We start from the raw sequence: 17,489 nt of genomic DNA, 5'->3' as shown, positions 1-17,489 counted from the left end.
ATGTGTTGAAAGTTGTACATCAACTACTCAGGATGATTTTTAATGAATTTTTGAAAATTGACATAATTCTATTGTATTGACTGTATTGAATTGAATATAAGTTTCCTTTAATTTCTGAGGAATTCTACAGTAAATCTGGCTGAAACCTGGCACACAGGTACAGTAGGTGTCCCAGAGGAGGGATGTGTTGAAAGTTGTACATCAACTACTCAGGATGATTTTTAATGAATTTCTGAAAATTGACACAATTCTATTGTATTGACTGTATTGAATTGAATATAAGTTTCCTTTAATTTCTGAGGAATTCTACAGTAAATCGGGCTGAAACCTGGCACACAGGTACAGTAGGTGTCCCAGAGGAGGGATGTGTTGAAAGTTGTACATCAACTACTCAGGATGATTTTTAATGAATTTTTGAAAATTGACACAATTGTAGTGCATTGGCTGTATTAGATTGAATAAATGTTTCCATTAATTTCTGAGGAATTCTACAGTAAATCTGGATGAAACTTGGCACACAGGTACAGTAGGTGTCCCAGAGGGGGGATGTGTTGAAAGTTGGACATCAACTACTCAGGATGATTTTTAATGAATTTCTGAAAATTGACATAATTCTATTGTATTGACTGTATTGCATTGAATACAAGTACCCTTTAATTTCTGAGGAATTCTACAGTAAATCTGGCTGAAACCTGGCACACAGGTACAGTAGGTGTCCCAGAGGGGGGATGTGTTGAAAGTTGGACCTCAACTATTCAGGATGACTTTTAATGAATTTTTGAAATAAACATAATTGTAGTGTATTGACTGTATTGCACTGAATATGAGTTTACTGTGATTTCTGAGTAATATTACAGTAAATCTGGGTAAAAACTGGCCCAGAGGTAAAGTAGGTGTCCGAGAAGAGGATTGTGTTGAAAGCTTGGCATCAACTTTTAAGAATGATTTTTAATGAATTTTTGAATATGCAACCAGACTGTCACGATGGCTGTATTGGGCTGTTCCATTGTAATTTGTGTGCGCGCGTGCGTGTGACTGTTCACGCGCGTGCATGTGTGCGCGAGTCTAGGCTTTCAATCAGGATATAAAGCGAAAAGGCGCTACCGTAAAGACTGGTGTAAAAGCGCAAGGAAATTTATGCGGCGGATAGGAGGCGGCTGGCTTGACCGCGGCTCACAAATGACGGCTCACTTTACCGCAGTGTCTCACGCAGGCTGCCGATCGTTTGTGATGCTGTGGATTTGACGGGCTTTCATTCAAACATTCGTTGAGATCCTAATCATAATCTCTATGTGGTCTCTGCTCCGATCCGTGATGTTTTGATACCTGCTGTGGATCACAGACAGGAGCAGCTTGGTTTCCTGCCTGGCGTCTACATCGTGGTGTCAGCCCTCCGCCCTCCTGCAGCCGAGAGGCAGCTGAGCGCTCCATCAGGCCGCGGGGAAACCACTCTGTCTCCGGTACTCAGGGATGAGGCGGGCCCGTGGATGTGGTGGGTATGGCGGCATGTCGACAAGGGTTAATATTCCGCTGTGCTGTAACAAAAAAGACAGTGTTAGCCAGCCTCTTTATTAAGAGGCGCGTAATGACAGACTGGGGTAGCTCGTACAATGATGTGTAAACACATAATATCACTGATCTGTTGTTTCTAGCTTGAGATATGCAGCACTATTATCGAGCCTTCGGATATTTATGAAGCAATATATGTTGAATGTTCAGTGTGAAAGATATGTCACTGTATATCACAGGCCTTTAAAAGAAACTATGAATCTCTTCCAACAGTAATAAGTACTCCAGAACTATTAATGCTTTCTAATGAGTGCACGAAACAAAAGATGTCCAGCATGCAAATAAGGCCATACAAAATTAAAGGGGATGCACAGTGGTTTATGCTCTTAAATGGACTCACTCAAGTTTAACTGACTTTTTGTTATGATGATTGAGCACTCCATTTATTTCTTTTTACTGTAGTTCCAATATATTAAAACAACAACAACAAAACAAACAAACTTTTGGCTGGATCATACCTTTGCTTTCTATATTGCAATAATATGAACGATACTGATCATTTTTGACCGGAGAAATTTCTGTCAGAATTGCAAAGAAAGTTAGAAAGCTACTAGTAAAGGCAAGAGTCTGATCTTTGAGAAAGAAAGAAAACTTGAGCAGCCTGTCCATGAGTATTAACAGCAATGCAAGTTGGCTATATTTGATCACTTGTGTTTGTTTTTTACTCTTATTTGTTATTGTGTCTGAGAGAAAAATGATATCTGCCATCAAACAACTGCTATTTTCATTTTCTTTACATACCTAAATATATATTTTTCACGGTCTCAATGTGACGTCACTTTGTTGGAATCCAATTTGTGAAATTCAGAAACATCTGCCTTCAACTCAAAGTCAGCAATTGGCTACTTTAGCAAGCATTAAGACAACAAATTTGAGACTTTACCAACCGTAAGTCTTAAGAGCTCTTTGTCTCTTGTCTTCTGTCTGTTGTGTTTCCTTGTGTTGCAGACAGTGCTGTGGGATCCTGATAAACCAGTCCAATCATCATGCAGTGTTCTTGGAAGTCCATGGTATTGTTAGCATTGGCGTCCATAGCCATCCAGTACACAGCCATCCGCACCTTCTCCAGCAACCCCTTAAGCTTTCTGTGCTCTGTGGGCCTGGCACCTTCAGGTTTGACTGTCAACTGCAGCCCCAAAGAGTTGATGCAGGTGGGCCAGGAGACACCCGTGGACTTGGATCATAGCTGTGATAGAAGCCCCTCCCATGCTAATTCCTCCCCTTCTCTCTCCAATCCTTCCTATAATGTCACCAAGAGAACCCACATCCTCATTCTGGCCACCACACGGAGCGGGTCCTCATTTGTGGGTCAGCTGTTTAACCAGCATCCAGAGGTTAGAAATTATATAGTTTCTGTGACCTGTCGGATTATGATGAAAAATCATGAAGTCATGCCCTTTCTGATGCTTTTGAGTCAGTGGTTTCTAAATGCACAAAGAGCCTTTAATTTAACAATCCAGACAAAATGTATTTGATTTCATTCACATAATTTTTTGTCTACATATTTAATAGATCTTACATCTACAATAACTTCAAGTTCACAAACAGAACAATTAAATAAAAATAAACTTAGAAATCTAAACACAAACTAATTTTTAACAGATTTAAAATGATTTCTAAATGAGTTTTTAAAGGTTACAGGATCAGCACTTTTCAAAATAAATTCTATGTAATTAAAACATTTATTACAGTAAAGCATTTCTTCATTACATATTGCAGATAATGTGAAAGGAGAGTCAAAATGTCAAGCATGGTCAGAATTTGAACAAGCATACCAAACTTTGTTCAAGCAGTTTTGTAAATAGACCAGCAATGAATTTATTCAAATATATAAATACAAAGCAAAATCAGCGTCAAAGGAAATACAATTTACAAACTCAAAAGCAATTAAAAACTTTCAAGACTGAGGATGTTAGTTAAAAGTGGCGGTAACGTATGGTTAAATTAAGGAGCATCGTTAATCACGAAATGCAGAAAAAGTATGCTTGTGTTATAATGTTTGGAAAAATCAAGCATATGTTAGTAAGACACAGGTAGAAATACAGACTGACATCCTGGTACTTCATGTACCAGGATGTCTGGACATATTATTATTAATCCTTTATTTATCCAGGTAAAAAATCTCATTGAGATTAAAAATCTCATTTCCAAGAGAGACCTGGCATCATAGCAACAAAAGTCACATACCACATATTAAACCCATCAAGAGACTGATAATCTACAAAGTGCCTGATCAGTATTTATGCAGCTTTAGACTTCAGAGGATTCTCGGCAAATACACATGCTAATTAGCTTAGCAACTAGAACGTGTCTGAAATATTACAAAAACCACTGACTTTATGACGTTTCTGTATTTTGTTTTTAAAGAACCGCCAAAATCTAAAAGAAAATTCTGGTGTGTAGTGTTTTTGTGTTTGGCGTGTGCTTTAATGGCGATATGCTGTTTTTCATAACAGGTCTTCTATCTGTTTGAGCCTCTGTACCATGTCCAGTTGGCACTGCTTCCTCGGTTGGCACAGAGCCGAAACCTGGCTGAGAGGAGGGTCATGCTGGGAGCAGCTCGAGACCTGTTAAGGTCTCTGTACCATTGTAACCTCCACAGCCTGGAAAGTTACATACAACCCCGTCCTGCTAGGCACTCCACTGACAAGCTGTTTAGACGAGGAGCTAGTAAGAGACATGAGTCTGCTACTTTTGCATCTGTTTTTGCAATCCAGTTCCTGTCTGTCACAGTTTTTGTATGGTACGTGTCCTGTCTTAGGCCGTTCTCTGTGCTCCCCACCTGTATGCGAGGCTCCACTGGGCTCGAAGGAGCAGGTCCTGGTGCTAGCTGATGAGGGGGAATGTGTGAGAAAGTGTGGGCCACTAAATGTGTCGGTGGCTGCTGAAGTCTGCAGAGCAAAGCGCCACGCAGCCATCAAGACTGTTCGGATTCCCCAAGTCAGTGACCTCAGGGCGCTCATTGAGGATCCAAGACTCAACCTGAAGGTAGAGAAATCATTTAATTGAAAGCATTCTACTTAATTCATAATGAATTTTAGTAATGCAGTTTGTATTCTTTCAGATCAGAGGCTTAAAGACTTGAGTAAGATTAAATGATGATTATGACAAGCCACTTAATTTAGACTTGATGACAGAACACAGACTCGACCTCTTGACATAAAATAAATTCATAAATTGAAAAATATCAGTGTTGTGCCTAGTTTTCCCATTATGAATAATTAAAACACAGTTTGTCTTGTCATATCCAGCATATGGCCATTTTTCAGCCTGTAGCTGAGAAAAGACATGCTAATGATTTTTTATATGCTAGTTCCTGTCGGGTCAGATTTAGTAAAGGTCTGCATCAGTGAAGAAAAATGTCTTTTGGCTTTAAAACATTATGTAAAAACAGCTACTGCTGGGATTGATGAAAGGCACTGACAGGTTTGCAACTGGAAGGCATTGACAAATATTTCTGTGGTTAGCCTTAGGGTATATACTAAAACTTGGGGAGGAGAGTATTTGTTTAAGTCACACGAACACGGTGGTTTAGCAGAGGGCAATTTACTGCAAACTGAACCATATTTAATACAGGAAGAAAGCGTGTCTTACTTTGCACCTGATGTGGCTAGTCGTGTGATACCTAACTGCATGCATTTATGTGGAACCACAGGAATAAATGTTATAAGAACACATGCATAAGTGGCAAAGGTTGATTCCTCAAAGCTGTGATCGTGGTACATATTTCTGGTCTTTATTGCAATTTTATTGTAACAGAGAACTGAGGTTGAGATGGTTTGGATATGTGCACAAAAGGCAAAATATTGTAAGTGGGAAGTTGCTGTGCAAGAAGAAGAGAGGAAGACCCTGAGACAAGATCTGTGGATGTAGTGAAGGAGGACGTGCAGAGGCTTGGTGTGATGCAGAAGATTGTTAGAGAGACGAGACAGAGGCAGATGATCTGCTATGGCAACCCCTAAAGGGAATAGCTAAAAGAAAAAGTAGACCAAAACTTAACGTGAAGTGTTGGAAAACATAAAAATTCTTGTTCAGCTGATTCTCACTGAGACAAGAGAACAATGAATCTCTTGACCGTGTTTGTAGTGTTGGTTCTCTTTGCAGTGTTTTTTGCAGACATATGACAAATAATATGGCTTGTTGTGTGGTTAATTCAACAGTACTAACAGACTGTCCAAGACATCTGCGCTCCTGTTTCGGTGAGTGAAATAAGAGCGGGGTGGTTTGCATTTTTGTTAATGAAATCAAATCAATACTGTAGTAAAATTTCAAATAGAGTTTAGTATAGTGTTAAAATGAAAGAGATTTTATATTAACATACGAGGGCAATCCCAAAAGTAATGTCTCCTACTTTTTTAGGAAATACAAACAACCGTTCATTTTCTCTTTTACATCATTTTAAAGGTTGGAGAATTATTTAATTTTCTACATAATCGCCATTTTGGTCGATGTCTGTGAAGGTTCTCGGTCATCCGGGTCAACTAGTCTAAGGAGCTTGGAAAGAAAAGCATCTGGACTTCTTTAACTTTTCTTTTTGTAGACGCTGTGGCACTTTTAGAATGCCCATGTCATACCAGCTCGCCGCCATGTCTTTCAGGAAGCACTGAACCTCATCTTTCACCTCTTCGTCAGAGCAGAATAACCTTCCGCTGGCTGTAAACTCTTTACACCACTTGCAAATGTTTTTGACATCCATGCATGACTGTCCATACACTTCCATCAATTGGCGATGAATTTCAACCAGTTTAAAGGAGCCAGCTGAGGTGGTTCGGGCATCTGACAAGGATGCCTCCTGTGCGCCTCCTGGGTGAGGTGTTCCGGGCATGTCCCACCGGGAGGAGGCCCCGGGGCAGACCCAGGACACGCTGGAGAGATTATATCTCTCAGCTGGCCTGGGAACGCCTTGGTGTTCCCCCGGATAAGCTGGAGGAGGTGGCTGGGGAGAGGGAGGTCTGGGCCTCTCTGCTTAGGCTGCTGCCCCCGCAACCCGGCCTCGGATAAAGTGGATGAAGATGGATGGATGGATGGATTAAAGCCTTTTGCATTCAGAAATTGAATAACTGCGCGAACTTCGCACTTGGCGGTAGCGTTCAACGGGAGCTCCATTTTCAAGGGCTGCCAAGCCATGATTGAGCATCCCAGCGAAGCGGCGCATGCTTGTTTGGGAGTGGAGGAAGCACCAATCACAACAGTGTGGCCCACAGCCGTACGAACAGTTTCTCTACGTCCCCACCGCTTTAGAGACCTTACTTTTGGGATTGCCCTCATATAAATCATGGAAAACACTGTAATATTGAAATAATGACAATCCAAGGTTCTCCACAACTACATTTTCACCAGTTAATGACAGACTTTACTAGTGATTGGATAAGCAGACCCATTCAACAAAGACAGATGTGATCAGAAGCTGAATATTTATTTGTAACTGGTTATTGTATTGGCAGATTGTGAGATGGCACTTAACAGGTCTTTACTAACTGAGGACACGGTAGACTGAATGATGGATGGTTAGATGAACAGTCAATGCTACTCTAAATTGGAATTGATTAAACATGTGGTGTCAACAGCTGCAGTCCCTCAGAATTACCCTAAACATGTGTAGAGACACATGGGCTTAATGTACCTCATTCAACCTCACAGGGCAGTAAAAACATTTTGCCAGTAGCCTTAGTTTGACCTTAATTTATGTATGTTATGTTAAAACACGCTTTTTATTCAAGTTACCACTGTGGATGGTGGCCTCAGTTTGTTATTTTGTCTTTTTTGTGTCCAAATAAATCATGGACGTCAGAGCTACAACAAATTTACGACTTTCCAACTGTCATGACCTCATCTGTAGAATTAATGAACACTCCTTTCAGTGGTGCTCTTACCTTTGTATATAAAGAGAAAATGTCTGGCAGTTGCACACATTATTGTCACAGATATTTCTCTGCATTTAGTCCATCCACAAACAAGATAAACTTCTGCTACTGGTGGGGATGATATCACCAATTTCTTGGGATAATGAGACATGCCCCCTGTAAGCCCACCGCTCATGAAAGGTCATCTGATTATGGGGGTTTCTCTGCATTATTATAGGGTCTTTACCCTTACAATGTTATTTTGTGTTTTATAAGTAATAAGTAAGTAATATGAAATTGGACTTTTGAATAGAGCAGATTTCATGGTTGCATTAGTTACCACAAGTCACCCAGGGCCTGGACCACCACCATGTTTAACTGTTGGTATGATGTTGTCTATAGGTGTTACTTTTATGTCACATGTAATGAGACTCAAAGCTTTCAAAACATTCAGCTTTTATCTCGTCAGTCCACAGAATATTTTCCCAGTAGTCTTGGGGATCATCAAGATGTTTTTTGGCAAACGTGAGACGAGCCTTTGTGTTCTTTTTGGTCAGCAGTGGTTTTCTGCTTGGATTTCTCCCGTGGACGCCATTTTCCCTCAGTCTTCTTCTTACTGTTAAATCATGAATTCTGACCTTACCTAAGACAAGTGAGGACTGCATTTTTTTGTTATTATTCTGGGTTCTTTTGTGACATCCTGAATGAGCCGTCAAAGTGCTCTTGGAGTAATTTTTGTAGGAAGGCTGCGTCTGGGAAGGTTCACCAGTGTTACAAGTTTTCTCCATGTGTGGATAATGCTCTCTAATGGTTTTGTAAACCTTCCCAGACTTATAGATGTCAATGATTTTATTTCCCAGCTGTTTCTTTAGATCGTGGCATGATTTGTTACTTTTTGAGAGCTGTTATCCTATTTTACTTTGTTGGACAGGTTCTATTTAAGTGATTTCTTGATTTATCAGGTCTAGCAGTAATCAGGCTTGGGTGTAACTAGAGAAATTGAACTCGGGTTTTCAAATAATATGGTTATTAACAGTTAATTTGTGTATAACTTTCTTAGGGATTTAACGAAGGGGCAATTACTTTTTCCCAGAGGATCAGGAAGCCTTGGGTAGCTTTTTTTCCTAAATAAATGGAATTGTGATTTAAAACCTGAATTTTGTATTTACTCTAATTATCTTTGTCAATTATTAAAATGTGTTTGTTTAAAAGTGTGTCAAATATGAAAAAAACAAAGCTTCTCTAATGACAATGTAGTTTGGGGGAGACTTTTTTATGACAATGGACATACTAGCAAAACCAAATTGCACTATAGGGATACTTCAGATACTTAATTATTCTTACTTACTAGAGGTCTGTAAGTAGTTGTGAAGATGGTGGGGGAAAACTTCTCGTTAACACATTTGGATCTGGATCGTCCTATAAGTTAGAACTGAAAAGGAACAAAAGAATAAAGAAATTTAGAGAATGTACGAAATGTCATGCCTAAAGGCTTTTAAAAAGAGTTTCAAAGAGAGAACATGGTCAATTAAATACAGAGGACAATCAGAAATAAATTAAAATGGGCAACAAAATTAATTGCGTATGCAGGCCTGTGAACTAAATTAAGGTTGAATCCTTGAACAGAGGCCACTGGACTTCTATAGCTTCCTTACAATATGAATTCTGATTCATATCGTAAGGTTACGAGCCTCGAATAATACAGAGAAAACCCCAACAATCAGATAACCCCTCTGAGCAAGTGTTTTGGCAACAGTGGGAAGGAAAAAATCCCCTTTGACAGGAAGAAACCTCCAGCAGAACCAGCAAGTTTTAAGCCTAATGTTAAAATTAGAGAGATTGTCCGTCTTCTGAATCTAAACTGTGAGCTTGTTCCACAGAAGAGTTGAATGGAAGCTGATGGGTCTGTGTTAGGTTTATATTGTGGATTGTCATTTATGCTTAGAAATATATACTCATATATGCGTAGAGTTTTATAATCGATTGCATATCGATAGGACGTCTGATCCTTAGCAGTCTGCAAAGACTCTGTGTGCCTCCCAGAGCACTCTGGCATACACACACACACAACTTAAGGTCATGAGAGAGGTCGTACCTTCTCTTACTGATTTATGGTATAGGACAGCGGTCCCCAACCTTTTTTGCGCCACGGACCGGTTTATGCCCGACAATATTTTCACGGACCGGCCTTTAAAGTGTTGTGGATAAATACAACAAAATAAAACTAGTACCGGTACCGAAAAAAAGAAGATTTATTCATAACACACGTGAAAAGACCCAGGAAAACCGAGTTAACGATAAAAACGATAACAAAATAACGCTGAAAACCGATAAAAACCCTGAAAACCATACATTTCACACCTGAGCCTCAACTCTCGAAGCCCGGTACCAAACGACTCACCCAGGGGTTGGGGACCGCTGGTATAGGAGGACACCTACTCTGTATCTGTTTAAGTATAAGAGCCCTTTGTTTAGGTGGAAAGCTGGACTCCTGGCACCAGCTTTGGGGAGTCTTCACAGGGTCACATCTTGACACCCCCCACCCCCACCCCACACACACACACACACACACACACACACACACATACACATATACCTACACGACACACAGACAAGGTACTCTATGTAAGACGTCATATGTTAATGAACCTATGCATAGTCATGTAACCGCAGTAAGGAGCAATGTTACGAGGGAGCAGACGAGAGCGACTGGGGTTCAAGCGTCAGGAACAGCGCTCGTCACAGTTCTCTCCCTCGTGCATGAGATCAAACAAAGAGCTCTGCTTGGTGTCCAATGCTTTTTGCTGTTGTAGTAGAATTGTCTTGTTCCAGCGGTGGGTCTGTGCCAGGCAGACCCAACAGTCTGCCTCCCCTACTACTTTCAAATAAGCTAGGAACCACAAGTAAGCTAGGAGTCTGAGAGCACTCTATATGGGTGATATGGTACTTTGACCTTTTTAAGATAAGACTGTCCATTTACATGAACAAATTGAAGTCTATTAGATAGATCCACCACAGCGCAGTACCTGTAATACCAACAGAATGGTATTACAGGTCAACAGTACTGAACAGTGGCACAAGGTAAAGCAGGACAAGCAGAGACATGAGTCCACTGTCAGAGGCTATAAGAATATCATTTGTAACCTTCACAAAAGCTGTTTCGTGCTGTGATGAGCTCTGAAACTTGACTGAAACTCTTCAAATGAACTATTTATCTGCAGAGGATCAGATTTACAGCAACTCTTACAAGAATTTTTTGAGATAAAAGGAAGGTTGCAGATTGGCCTTATCACGGTCCCTCAGTCCTGCCTGGCAGATGTTGTCAGGGTTTGTTTTTCTCTCTCTGCTTCAGTTTCTATCTCTCCTCTCTTCTATCTGTTATCACGTGTTGTTGTCTGTCCTATGGGGTGGTACTGATTTTGGGTTCCTACACTTGGCACTATACACCTGGGATAATCAACCACTTCTGGCCTAGGATCTTGTCAGCAGCCACTGCATAAGGTTGTGGTCGGCTGTTATTCATTGCTGTATTGTTGAACTACCTTGTTAGTTAAGCCTTGGTCCTAGCTTCTATTTTATACGTGTGTTTTTGCCTCAAAGGATCTGACCTTGTCTCCTTCCTCTGCACAGACTTTCCCTGGATTTCCTTCCCTGGAGTGGTGAGCCTGCCCGTTTTGAGAGTGTTGTACTGGACAGAGAATTCGATGTTTTGAATACCTGTTTCCCCTTGGACCCCTTTAGCTGCTTTCCCTTGCGCTGTTGTATATAGCGCATTTTGGTAAAACACTGTAAATAAAGGGCACTAAACTTTAATTCGTCCAAATCCAGCATTTGAATCTACTCCAGCATTCATGACAGGCCTATAATTAGCCAACACAGCTGGGTCAAGTGATGGCTTTTTAAGTACAGCATAAGTACTATCAGCGTAAGGACTTGTGGTGGGTAGCCGATTGCAAGAGATTGGTCATATTTAAGATTGAAGCTTTAATTAATGGTAAGACTTGACTAAGACGGACTTGTAGGAATGGGGTCACATTGATGGTTTTGCGAAATTACTAAAGTTAACTAAGAAAGACCAATTGTAGAAAAAAGGGCTAAATATATCTAAATGGTATTGAAAGTAGCTGTACATGTTGTTACAGCTGTGAGATTAGGAGTAATTCTTTTTCTCTAATGGTTAAAATTCTATTTGTGAAGAAATTCATGTTGTCTCTTGTTTTGGTTAAAGGAATGCTTGGCTCAAAGCAGTTCTGATTTTTTCAGCATATCTACAGTGCTGAGGAGAAATACGACATTTTTAAGCACATTGAGGCAACTTTTGTTGTGAATTGTCCTTTGTTGTGAATTACTGACCTCTGTCATCATTTTAAGTGGGGGAACTTGCACAATCGGTGGCTGACTAAATACTTTTTTGCCCCACTGTAGCTTGCTTATGATTAGCTTAAACCAGTCTGCGGATCCTTTAAATCACACCTTTTAAGGTGTGATTTAAAAAGTGAGTGAGTTTATTTACATTCTGATAAGGAATCTGATAACGAATTAAAAGCAAGGATGCTGTTTTCAACCTCTACAAAAATGCTAAAGTCGCCCAATATAAGTATATATCTGAATTGAACACTAAATCTAAAAGTCAAAGCTGAAGTTCATTTAAACTGATGCATTCCTCTTGCTTGTTTTTTTTGACAAATAATTATGTTGATCAGTTATCAAATCAGTTAATAAGAAACTCATAATAAGGAGACCACTATTTATTAATCTACATTTAATCTATTTAATTCTTTATTACTGCAACTAAGAATAAAATGATTAAGTGCAAATAAATTTACACCTGTTTCCAGGTTCACGAGCTGCACTATCCAAAAAGGGATCAGTGCTGTCTTTCTTGTTATTATCTGTGCTTCCCACTTGATTTGCTGGGAACCACCTAGCTACCCAGTGGGTGAAGGATGACCATGGCATGATATGTATAGCTGTTATGTGGTAGTTTAGGGGATCACAAGTGGTATCTCAAGCCCAAAACTTGATGAACGGTTTACTGCACTGCTTTATATGCAATGTTAGTTCCTGCCCCACCACATGGCGTTAGCACTAACATATACTGCAAATATACTGGTTTTTGCCATTTGAATGGTTTATTCCTACTGAATATGTTTATCCTTCTTAGGTTGTCCAGCTTGTTCGAGATCCACGTGGCATCCTGGCATCTCGTATTGAGACCTTTCGGGATACTTACCGGCTGTGGCGTCTGTGGAGGGCAACTGGACGTCGACCCCACAACCTGGACCTAGGACAAATCAACACAGTGTGTGAAGATTTCCTTCGCTCTGTGTCTGTAGGCCTGGCAAGACCCACCTGGCTCAAAGGGAGGTACATGTTGCTGAGGTGAGAAGAGGATAATCATTTACACCAGGGGTATCTAACTCCAGGCCTTGAGGGCTGGTGTCCTGCAAGTTTTAGATGTGTCCTTTATTCAACACAGCTGATTTAAATGGCTAAAATGCCTCCTCAACATGTCTTGAAGTTTTTCAGAAGCCTGGTAATGAACAAATCCTTTGATTCAGGTGTGTTGACCCAGGGTGATATCCTCCTTCTACCAAGAAGAGAAGAGAGGTGTTTATTTAAATTGGTTGGTTTCCTGGCACATACTAGGCTTTTAAGCATAGTTCACAAATTTTCAATAGGGTATTTGGCTTTGGGAAGCTACTCCAGAAGCTTAATGTTAGCCTGCTATATCCAGTCCAAAACCAGTCTTGAAGTGTTTGGGATCACTGTTGTGTTGAAATACCCTGTTGTTTCCAAGTTTCAGCCAAATTTCAGAATGTGTACATAGATAACAGTGACGATAACACCAAGACTTCACATGGATTTACCTTACTAGCTGATGTGCATGTGGATGAGCAGACTGCATTTGGTATTGGGTGCAATTACAAGAATTTCCTTTTTGTCTTTTTAAGTTTTACTGAAATGAGGTAAACGGTGCTAGAGAGTTCTGTAGACCTAGACCGGGGGTGTCCAACCCCAGGCCTCGAGGACCAGTGTCCTGCAGGTTTTAGATCTCACCCTGGGTCAACACACCTAAATCAAATGATTATTTCATTACAAGGCCTCTGGAGAACTTCAAGACATGTTAAAGAGGTAATTTAGCCATTTGAATCAGCTGTGTTGGATCAAGGACACATCTAAAACCTGCAAATCAACATATGTGAATTCATTTATTCATTGATGAAAGCTCTTGAATAAGGGAGCAACCAAAAGTAGCTTTTTAGTATACCACAAATGTTAACAGGTCAGGTCTTCAACTGAGGCCTCGGGGAAACTGCAATGACACTACTCATAACAGGTCAAAACTATATCTATATACTATCTTCTGTCCAGATTCAGGTCTTATTTGGTTATTGCCTTCTTTTTAGTCAGAATGTTGTTATATTTGTTTTTGACAAACAAATTCACATTGACATGCTAATGCTTAGTATTGTTATTTACTGCGAGTGATATATTTTCTTTGTTCGTTATTTAAAAAAATAAAATACTCAATGGCACTTTCTTCCTTGATCAGGTATGAAGACTTGGCCAGGTTTCCTCTTCAAAAGACAAAGGAGCTCTATAGCTTCCTTGGTTTGGTTCTAGACCACAATGTGGTAGACTGGATCATCAACAACACTCGGGGCAGCAGTGGTCTGTCATCCTGGCAGAAATTCACCACAGTTCGGGATTCTGCAGCGAATGCTGAGAACTGGAGGGTTAAGCTGTCTTTTGATATGGTGGTTTACACGCAGACTGTCTGTCAACCACTTCTGGGGCTCCTTGGATACAAGACCATCTTCCATCCCAGGGAACTGAGAAATCTTTCACACTCTTTGGTGGAGGACCGGACGTTCCTCCCTTTTTTTTAAACGAATGACAAATATAGTTAACTGAGGTTTAGAAAACCAGCAAGACTTGACAGAACTGTTGTAAGGGAGAGACTGTGTAGTCACAGCTGTGGTCACTCTTGTCTGTGATGGTGGAACAGTTATCCCTAGATCTATTCAAAACTAAAAGTTCAATAAAACAATCAGAAATGCTCTCCTTTACATTAGTGTTTTCTAGTGACCTGGAGAGTTCTGGCAATCTCTTATTGTTGACTGCCTAATTTATTGATTTATTAATCTGACTGATTTTCTTTATTATTTTTCATTTAACTGCTGAGCCATTACCTACCTCAGTTACAGCTACCGCATCAAAACCCCCAAAATACTGTTTGGAATATATTGGCTTCATTGTGGCAAAAATAATACAGCTAAATAATTTAACCGACAAATGTGTAGCCTGTTTGTACCTGGTTACTTATTGTGTTTAGCCCTTAATCACAGTCACATGGTCACGATCACTGCAGTGTGATGGTGAACAGATGGGACTTCTCTATCATGTGGCAATTTTCATTTGTTTTGTTTACCTGTTTAGAGCCTTGATTTATTTTGGCAGTGGTGGGACTTCTATTTTTGAGCCCTGGTCACATCAGCTGAAGGTTCTGGCATGCACACTAAATTCCTTTGTCAATTGCTATCTTTAGACAAAAACGTTAGAAAAGTTTGACCAATGCCAAAGAAAAAGAGCTCTAGAAACAATATGGAATTCCTGCCCAAGAGTTAGGATCTATTGGTCAAAACTGATTTTACTATTCTTTATATTTTCATCAGTGTTTACCTGTTTAGAGCTTTGCTCTGCAGCTACAAATGGCTGCTAGCTTTTAAGAAGGCCTTGGTTGCTAATGACCTGAAGTGTGCATTTGAGGGTTAAGGGGTCAGTCTCTTAAACCATTCTTCTTAATAATGTCCTCGCTGTTATAAATGTCTATTCTTAGTTTGATCGGTTTATACAGAGCAACATTTTTACCGTGCACATTTTGAAGGACAGTGCTGCAACACACATCAACTTTTTTCCCTTGTTATTAAAAATCTCAAAATATGATCGATTTTTGATCTTTAAATGTCAAAATATTCTCACTCGTTAATAATGTCGGTCTTCTCACTAGATAAGTTGTCGTACAACAGTTTGTATATACAACAATAGCTTGAATGTGCCACATGTCACATTTCCCACATTCACTACACACTAGACACAGATTCTACATTTAATTTCCAATCAATTGTTAAAATTACCTTGAATTAATGTATGAAGTCATTGTTTGTGCAGCTACAAACTATTTTAATAAGTTTTAAGTTTTAAATTAAACATATTTGGATTTTCTGGAATAAGAAGCCTCATTCTTGTTTCAATCACATGACAAGCTCTTAAAAGTAATCCATTACAAGTTCAGATGACTCTTGTAGCATATTTCTGATTTGTTTCCACAAGAATATTTTTCTGGATTTCAAATCTGCTTGTAATTTTACAGTAATAGTATATATTGCAAGAAGTGGATATGGCAGGTTAGGTACTACATTAAACCAAAGATGGCTAATGTCCTTATTTTTAGAGCGTTAACTGTCTTCACATTCTTATAGATCCTTTAAATGAAAAGTTTGCACTTCTGTACCCAAATCTGGAAATAAAACTTGAGTCAAATCAAAGCATGTAAATATGTTATCAGTTCTTCTAACCGATGGGTTCTCATTAGATATTGATTGTGCTTAAAAGAAAATGCTAAAATGTCCAACAATTAATGTAAAAATTGATGTAAAAAACCAAAAAGTTTTGTTAGCCCTGCGTCAGGCTGGCGACCTGTCCAGGGTGTACCCCGCCTCTCGCCCTATGGTAGCTGGGATAGGCTCCAGCCCCTGACAACCCTGACAAGGATAAGCGGAAGAGAATGCAAGTTTGTTTTAATGTGGACATGAAACAATACGTGTATAAAGGCTAATTTACACCATGGAGCTCTTCATCTTGAAACAGTCACTGATTTAAATTTATCTATGAAGCTGGATTTTAGGAAATAAATCTTCAGGTTAGAGCCACTCTTGTGCTGGTATGAACATCACTGGGTTGGTTGGTTGGTTGCTGATAGACTGATAGACAGCCCAAGGGAGACACGTTTGTACTCCTCCTGGTTGCAACAATAAGCGATGAGAAACCAAGGATATACTGTGCACTTTCACTCTGTCTCTTTAGCAGTAAGTGGTTCTTGGTTGTTTGCTCGCTGCATAATGGCAAAACCTACACACTGAACCTTCAAACAGAATTTCACATAGGCCAACTGTCCCAGACTACATACTTGACATGCAGAATGTAGTAAATGGGAATGGAACCACTAGCTTTCCAACTGGTAGATAACCCACTCTAGCGCCTACACCACAGCTGCCCTATATTAAAACATGGATGGCAAAAAACATTTAACCGATGTTTTAATTATTGGTACTGAAGCCCAGAGAAAGAAACTGTCAGAACACCTACAATCACTGGCAATAAAAACCTCCAAACAGTAGGCATCATCTTTGACAAGGATCTTAGTTTTGAGCAACACAGACGTTTAACTGAAACTAAGACAGAAATGTAACTAAGGATTTAGATCACCTTAAGGTTATTGCCAGAGTACAGTTCCCCTCTCTCTAGCTGATGCAGAGACATTACATGCTTTTATTTCCCCTAAAATTGATTACTGTCATGCTTCACTTTCTGATGGTGGATACAAGACTTGGGGACTTGAGGAATGGGCTTCCTCCAAAGGGTGGCTGACTCTCCCTTAGAGATAGGGTGAGAAGTTTGGCCATCTAGGAGGGGCTCAGAGTAGAGCTGCTGCTCCTTCACATCGAAAGGAGCCAGTTGAGGTGGTACGTGCATCTGACAAGGATGTGTCCTGGGAGCCTCCTGGGTGAGGTGTTTCGGGCTTGTCCCACCAGGCAGACCCAGGACACACTGAATAGATTATATCTCTCGGCTGGCCTGGGAACTCCTCGGTGTTCCCCCGGGCAAGCTGGAGGAGGCTGCTGCCCCCCTGACCCCGGATAAGCGGAAGAAGATGGGTGGATGGTTTGATCCTTGGCTGCGTCAGTCTGCATGCCAAATTATTCTTGGGCAAAATTGAACCAGTGCTTGGGTGGGGTGTGAATGTATATGAATGTTAGAATGTTAGTGTGACCGAAAGCACTTAGGTGTAGA

At 40.2% G+C, this 17,489-nt stretch overlaps 1 protein-coding gene across 2 annotated transcripts; it reads left to right on the top strand.

The window, feature by feature from the left end:
- Positions 1 to 746: 746 nt before the first annotated feature.
- Positions 747 to 15,972, top strand: LOC147325250 (carbohydrate sulfotransferase 1-like). 2 transcript variants are annotated; one of them, XM_086299681.1, is made up of 7 exons: positions 747 to 1,492; positions 2,518 to 2,720; positions 2,826 to 2,903; positions 4,026 to 4,239; positions 4,331 to 4,557; positions 12,577 to 12,794; positions 13,969 to 15,972. In XM_086299681.1, exons 2-7 carry the CDS (start codon positions 2,556 to 2,558, stop codon positions 14,303 to 14,305), a joined length of 1,239 nt encoding a protein of 412 aa, XP_086155807.1. In that variant the 5' UTR covers positions 747 to 1,492; positions 2,518 to 2,555; the 3' UTR covers positions 14,306 to 15,972. The 2 variants fall into 2 exon arrangements, with proteins under 2 accessions (XP_086155807.1, XP_086155806.1); XM_086299680.1 differs by having other exon boundaries at positions 748 to 1,492; positions 2,518 to 2,903.
- Positions 15,973 to 17,489: the final 1,517 nt, after the last annotated feature.

Source organism: Aulonocara sp. 'chitande type north' Nkhata Bay, linkage group LG7 (genome assembly GCF_057382095.1).
Source record: "Aulonocara sp. 'chitande type north' Nkhata Bay isolate Kocher_YH1m ecotype deep benthic linkage group LG7, A_spYH_male_GT1.1, whole genome shotgun sequence".
Lineage (NCBI taxonomy): Eukaryota > Metazoa > Chordata > Actinopteri > Cichliformes > Cichlidae > Aulonocara > Aulonocara sp. 'chitande type north' Nkhata Bay.
Note: the sequence above shows the minus strand (reverse complement) of the source record. Positions and strands in the feature narration are given on the sequence as shown.

Excerpts from the sequence above, each read along its gene's own strand:
- LOC147325250 (XM_086299680.1), top strand. The coding sequence starts at position 2,556 with ATGCAGTGTTCTTGGAAGTCCATGGTATTGTTAGCATTGGCGTCCATA. Across the intron at positions 2,904-4,025 it reads TGTTTAACCAGCATCCAGAG|GTCTTCTATCTGTTTGAGCC; the intron begins GTTAGAAATTAT and ends TTTTCATAACAG. Across the intron at positions 4,240-4,330 it reads GCTGTTTAGACGAGGAGCTA|GCCGTTCTCTGTGCTCCCCA; the intron begins GTAAGAGACATG and ends GTCCTGTCTTAG.